Here is a 7,386-nt window from a genome sequence, read left to right as displayed (position 1 = left end):
AGGTTTGGTACTGTTACTACATCACACTAATCCGAAGCATCTAAAAAAATAGAGGACTTGAAGAGGAAGGCTAGAGCAAAGAGGTTTAGGCTTCCTGGCCCTACTGTGGTGGGTGATGAGGATGCAAAGAAGATGGCTCGTCTTGCTCGGTTTGCTCCTAATGCTAAACTAGATGCTAAAACTGATCCTCAGGAAGAAGAAAAAAGAAAGGCGAGGTCTCTCAGGTTTTCAAACACCTCATAAATAATGGGCTAAGTCCCCCTCGATCTTGCTTCTGGTAATACGCATAGCAGTTGAGCTGCTTGTCTTGTTTGAGGAAGGATGAGTATGGAGACGGCTACGGTTGTGCCAAGATTGAAGGACCAAAACATGACCCAGGCTCTGCTGACTCTAACCTACTCCTTCTCCCAACTGGGAATAAAAAAAAGGAAGTTTAAAAAAAAAAAAAAAAAAGCAGCCACTGGTGATGTATAAGATGACGAATGGGAAGTCGTGAACAGATTCGCTGAATATGGATCTGGACAACGGTGATCCACTATCCCACTGAAAACCCACCAACTTCTGCAAAAGATAAGATGCTCTCCTTTAATATCTCATCATTATGTTTTCTCAATATCATTGTTTATTTAATATCTTATTATTTTATTTGTGTCATGATAACTAATTATAAAATAATAATTTTATTATTTTTATGTCATGATGACTTATGATTAAATAATATAATTATTATTTCTGATATCACATGATTACTACCACGTTATTGATTTATACAACATGTGATTTATCAAACAACTGAATAAATCATTTATTCATGATTATATATATATACACACACACATTTAGGCAATACCTAATATATTGTTGATTTATGCAGCATGTCATTTATTAAACAACTGAATAAATCATTTATTCATGATTATATATATATATATATACACACACACACACATTTAGGCAATACCTAATATATTGTTGATTTATGCAGCATGTCATTTATCAAACAACTGAATAAATCATTTATTCATGATTATATATATACACACACACATTTAGGCAATACTTAATATATTGTTGATTTATGCAGCATGTCATTTATCAAACAACTGAATAAATCATTTATTCATGATTATATATATATACACACACATTTAGGCAATACCTAATATATTGTTGATTTATGCAACATGTCATTTATCACACAACAAAATAAATCATTTATTCACAAAAGGCACATAATACAATATTTTGCCTTGACAAACTTTGTCTATTTGATTTATTTATTATACGGTCGTACTTATACTGTCATTTATTGTCAGGAATTATTGAGCAACTAGATCCATTAATCAACATTGTTGCTGATTAAAGAAGTCCACCAACTTATAGACTGATGAGCCACGTGCTCATGGTGATCTCTTGTCTGACCGGACACCCACTTGCTTATCATCAACCAGGTGATCAAAAGTACGTCCAGTACTCCAAAATTATTCGGCAGCCTGCCGCTATTATCACCAACTAGGTGATCAAAAGTACGTCCAGTACTCCAAAATTATTCAGCAGCCTGCCGTTATTATCACCAACCAGGTGATCAAAAGTATAACCCGCCATCCAAAAAATCATACATGAGCATCACTCATGATAATCACCATCATACATGAGCATCACTCATGTCAATCATACATAAACATTCATGAGCATCACTCATGTCAACATTCATAAGCATCAATCATGTCAATATCCATGAGCATCACTCATGTCAATCAACATAAACATTCATGAGTATCACTCCTGTCAATTAGCTTCGAAAGCTTCATTTACTGAACTCTAGCTTCGAAAGCTTCATTTATAGAGCTTTAGCTTCGAAAGCTTCATTTACATAGCTCTAGCTTCAAAAGCTTCATTTATAGAGCTCTAGCTTCGAAAGCTTCATTTACAAAGCTCCAGCTTCGAAAGCTTCATTTACAAAACTCCGACTTCAAAGCTTCATTTACAAAAGCTCCAGCTTCAAAGCTTCACTTTCAAAGCTTCACCTACAAAGCTTCAGTGCATGGTATACAAAGACCGCCTCCGAACAACCGCCACTTCGACCCATACATGGATTGAATTTGAAGTCTCCAGCCAATAAACTCTATTGACTGAAGACTTGGGGGACTACACTATGTACCATATATTGGGCTTCCACAACTGAGCCTCATGAAAAATACTTGGGGGACTTAGCCCATTATTTATGTATTGAGGAGCGAACCCTTATTCTATAAAAGGGACTCCCTCACTTTCATTAGAGAGAACCCATTATTCATCTATTGAGGAGTGAACCATTATTTTATAAAATGGACACCCTCACCGTCATTAGAGAGAGACTCTTAGCCCATCATTTATGTATTGAGAAGGGAGCTCTTATTCTATAAAAAGGACTCTTTCACCATCATTAGAGAGCATCACCACCCGCTGAGCAACCGCCTCGCCGCGAGCATCAACTCTAGCCCATCATTTACGTATTGAGGAACGAACCCTTATTCTATAAAAGGTACTCCCTCACCTTCAATGCCACAAGCTGAGCTAACCAAGGCAACATAAGCCACAAGCCGAGCAGCCTCGCAACGTGTGCTACTCCTAATTGAGCATCATTTCACATTGAGCACCGCCTTATATCGAGTATCAGTTCTAGACGACATCTAGTTACTTCGGCCCACACATGGACTGAATTTCAAGTCTCCAGCCAAAAGACTCTCTTGACTGAAGACTTGGGGGACTACTGTTTGTACCATATTTAGGGCCTCCGTATTTAGATCTCGTATAAATACTCGGGGGACTAAAATGTTATTATGTAATAAATGAAGGGGCAAATATGTATAAAAGGACTCCTCACTCTCCTCATTAGGGGAGGTGAAGGTTTAGGCCATGGGAAGAGAGAAAACATCTCAAAGAGGGCACACACAGAAAATAGGCTAGAGAGCACACACAGAAAATAGGCTAGAGAGCACACTGCCTCTAGCCTTTTTGTATATTCACCATTCAGAGTGAAACAATATCAACATCAGTGTGGACGTAGCCCAAACATTGGGGTGAACCACGATACATCTTGTGTTCTTTACTTTCTTGCAGATTCACGGTCGGATTTACGTTGTTCCAAGACCTTCCGGTTTTGTGCATCAACAGTATTATTAAAGTTGAGTTCAATTTTCAAGCAGTTGTGTAGTAAGAAGGAGTCTGAGGAAGGATTCAAGCAATTGAATTCAAGAATTGCCTTGACATTATGTCAACTTGAAACAATATTCCCTTATGCATTTTTTTATATAATGGTGCACTTTCCAGTTCACTTGGTAGATGAAGCAGCTCTTGTAGGCCATGTTCAATATAGATGGATGTATCCAATTAAATGGTAATTAACAAATTTTTATAATTTTTTTACAATTCTAGTCATAACTTTAATTAATAATTATAATAATTTGTGTTTCGTTTTATAATTGTAGGCATTTGCAAACATTGAAGCGCTATATTCGTAATAAGGGTCGTCCTGAAGGTTTTATTGATGAAGCATATTTGGTGGATGAGTGCTTGTCCTTCTATTCCATGTATCTTAGAGATGTCGAGTCTCGTTGCACCCATAGAGGCCGAAATGAAGATGGTATTGGACACTGAATAATACATCCACGTCACTTTGCCAACAAGGGTAGAAATGTCAATTTACACGATTGGGGGAAAATTACATAGAGAATTAGGGACGGGTCATCATAGACGATGCCTCCAACTAATCCTCATGAGGAGCTAGGGCATACATTTGATCTTTGAAGGGAAGGTGATACTTGAAATGATTTGTTAATGGTTTAAGCTCAAGAGCGGGTGCCTAAATCATTAAAAGCAACATGTTAGTAGAAAACAAAATTGAAATTGAGGGTGGTGGCTACCTGTGTGCTGTGGCAAGAACTCAAGGACAAACAATATTTTGAAAGTTTTAGGAATGTTACTCTCAGTCAGATTTGGTTTGAGGGCAGTGGTTTGTCCCGTGTCATTAAATCCAACTTCTTTGGTGATGGTTGTCTCAGTACATCATTTTTCATGAATTCTAGATATTCCCTAGCCACTTCTTTCTCTTGAATCCTTCTACTTGTTGTATAAAGCTCTTTAAAAAAAATTAATTTGCACCTTAGCAAGTGTGGCACTCATCAAGTGATAAACTGGATTTTCATATATTAACATGCCTGTTTGAGTTTACACTCCTAGTTCCAATGATTGACAACCACCACCTAACCAACATGATCATCATCATGATAGCCGTTTCTTCTATTAGTTGAAGTCCTATTTTTTTTAGTTTGTGAACATCCTAGCGGGACTGGGGAAACACATTCTAATTGCTCTGAGTGGGAAAAATAAGTAAGTTGCATTACAAGTCCTACCATTCCGAGTCCTTGTGTGTAGTTTCGGTTGCCTAATCTCATATCATCATTAACTTAATTCTGAGAAGAGTATACATTCGGAGATGAATTATACATGAAAAGGACACTAAAACGCTTGGAAAACACTACCACCAAAGCACTTACGCAAACACTTACAGCTGGATCTACTGTGTATCCAACGGCTGGATCTTGAACATGGACTAAGATGGGACCAAACACTATCTTATCGTATGTCACTCATGGCTGTCCTCTGCCCTCCCAGTCTCTCATCTGTATCCTATCATACAAAGGAGACTTTTAATTTTTTTTTATGAGATCTTCGTCACTTCATGTTTTTGATATAATTCTCGTGTTAATATTGTACAACATCATGCCAAAAACATAAGATGGCACAATGTCCATCAAGGGTCTCACTTTAAGAATTTCTTAAGGGAAGAAGTATTGCCATTGGAACCTAACAAGTACAATATCATTGTGTCAATCAAACCAAGCCTCAACTTCTTCTTTACAAAAACAAACAAAAAATAAAAGTAATAAATATAAACAAAAAGTAAAAGTAATAAATATAAACAAAAAAATAAATGTAATAAATATAAACCAAAAATAAAAAAGAAAGAGTTACCAAGGAGAAACCTAGCTCTCCCAAGTAAAAAACAAATGCATCTCAGTTTTTTGTTTTCTTTCCATTTTCTTGCGATATTTTTTCCAAGGTTTTTCCTTTTGTGGTTGGGGAAATAAAATCCTAGAAAATTAAAAAAGTAAAAAAATGGAAGAGGAAATATTAATTTACAGGCTTGCCACGATTGTAGCCGTAATAAGAAAGGTACCATCTAACAAACTTGTTCAACCCGCTCTGCAAATTGGTTGTGGGCTTGTACCCGAGTTCTCTTCCGGCCGAACTTATATTCGCGTGCGTGAACGGAACGTCGCCGTTTCCAGGCATGTCCACCACCTTTTTCTTTGCCTTCGTCTTCAAATGCCTCTCCAAGATGTTGACAAGTGTCGGCACTGTCACCGGTGATGTGTTCCCCAAATTAAAGATCCGGTACGGCGCCAATCCCCGCTTCTTCCCACCCGACCCGGTACTCTTCCCGGATGTATCCAGCGACCCCAAACAGCCCTTCACGATGTCGTCAATATATGTGAAATCCCTCGCCAAGTCGATCCCGTTCTTGCCCCGGTAAATGGTGATGGGCTTTCCTTGGAGGATGTTGCGGGTGAAAGAAAAATAGGCCATGTCGGGTCGTCCCCAGGGTCCGTACACGGTGAAAAATCTCAAACCGGTAATTGACAGGCCGTAAATATGGTTGTAAGTGTGGGTAATTTCTTCACCGGCTTTCTTGGTGGCGGCATAGAGGCTGGCCGGCTGGTCCGTACGGTGCAATTCGGAGAACGGAACGTTGTCGTTTAAGCCGTAGACAGAGCTGGACGAGGCCCAAACGATGGACGGCTGAGGATTGGCCGATTTGCAGACTTCAAGAAGTGTGACGAGGCCGGCGATATTGCTGTGGACGTAGGAATGAGGGTTTTCCATGGCGTACCGGACGCCGGCTTGAGCCGCCAAGTGCATCACGTGGGTGAACGCCACCGTGTCGAATAACTTGTCGAGGAGGCGGTTGTCGTTTATGTCGCCCTCGACGATGAAAATGTCGTGGGTCTTGAGGAGCGACCTGCGAGCTTCCTTCAACGACGGGTCGTAGTAGCTGTTGAAGTTGTCAATTCCGACGACGCCGTCTCCGCGCTTTTTGAGGGCTAGAGAGACGTGGCTCCCGACGAATCCGGCGGCGCCGGTGATGAGGACGGACATGCCGCCGGAGCGGTGGATCTGGGCAGAGTTGCGAACCTGCTTCTCCCACTGGATGCCACCCCAGGAGGCGGAGAAGTAGCGGCTGCTGGAGTCAATGAAGCTCTGAAAACTCAAATACGACGCGGTCAAGGCGATGAGAAATAGGGCCCACAAGAACATGGTGCTTGTCGAGGCGAAGCAGCGGTGGAACTGGCGGTTCATGGCGTGGCTCCGCTCGATTTTGAACTTGCCGGGCGTCGAGGGGAACAACTCATCTTCCAATGAAGACGACATATCTTGGATTGTTGAGAAAATTTCTCGCCTTTTATTTTCTGGGTTCCTCTCTAATTTCTCTTTTTCTTTGTTTATCCAAAAAAAATGAAATAATTTCTTCCGTGGGATTGGATTTAAGAAAAATTGGGGGTTTTTTAATGATTTGGAAAGAAAGAGAGGGGGTAAAGGAGAGGATCGAAGAAGAAAGATGCAAGTGCAGATTTGTTTTCTGGGTGATTAAAATCTCGGCACCTGCTATTAGTGGGATGGCGATGGAGGGTTATATACAGTGGTCACCCACATTGACACATGACAGGGCATGTACGCGTGATTCGTGAACGCGCTCATAGGGTTGTTTAATGCTTTGGCTTCGCAAGTTAAAGTTTTTATTCGAATTTAATAATATCTAATATTTGTTTTAGAAATAGAAAACAAAAACAAAAAAAAAGAGGGTATTTTCGTCCTAAACGCAAGTAAATGGACTAATTATAGTATGTAAAGAAGATTCGGAGGATGTTGTTTGTTTGTTTGTTTGTTTCCTTAATTAACCAACTACAACTAGAACAACTAGAAGGAGTGGATTAGTTATGGCATTAAGCAATTATGAACTACTTTAATTTTATTTTTCTGTTTCTTTTGGGTATTTTTGAAATTAGAGTAGGTATGCTCACCAACATATCAATAATTGTTTTAGAATTTGTAATCAATTTGAAGTATTTGATGTGATGACTTGCTGTGATATGAAGCAATGTGATTTAGGAGAAGTAAATATGCCAACATTGTTTGGCAAACTTCACATTGGTGTGCGGGACTAATATTCTACTCATCGTCCTCCATGGCATTGATTATACTTGAATTTCAGTTTAATATCATTGTTCTACTCTTTTAAAACGCACTCCAAGTCATAATTTTGATTATGGAGGTTTTAAAGTA

General features: G+C 39.4%; 1 protein-coding gene across 1 annotated transcript; it reads right to left on the bottom strand.

Moving 5' to 3' along the window:
- Positions 1 to 4,960: 4,960 nt before the first annotated feature.
- LOC103435476 (UDP-glucuronate 4-epimerase 1) lies at positions 4,961 to 6,895 on the bottom strand. The gene has a single exon (XM_008373875.4). The coding sequence runs from the start codon at positions 6,472 to 6,474 to the stop codon at positions 5,176 to 5,178; it is 1,299 nt and encodes a 432-aa protein (XP_008372097.1). The 5' UTR covers positions 6,475 to 6,895; the 3' UTR covers positions 4,961 to 5,175.
- Between the last annotated feature and the right edge of the window lie 491 nt (positions 6,896 to 7,386).

Source organism: Malus domestica, chromosome 16 (assembly GCF_042453785.1).
Source record: "Malus domestica chromosome 16, GDT2T_hap1".
NCBI lineage: Eukaryota > Viridiplantae > Streptophyta > Magnoliopsida > Rosales > Rosaceae > Malus > Malus domestica.
Note: the sequence above shows the minus strand (reverse complement) of the source record. Positions and strands in the feature narration are given on the sequence as shown.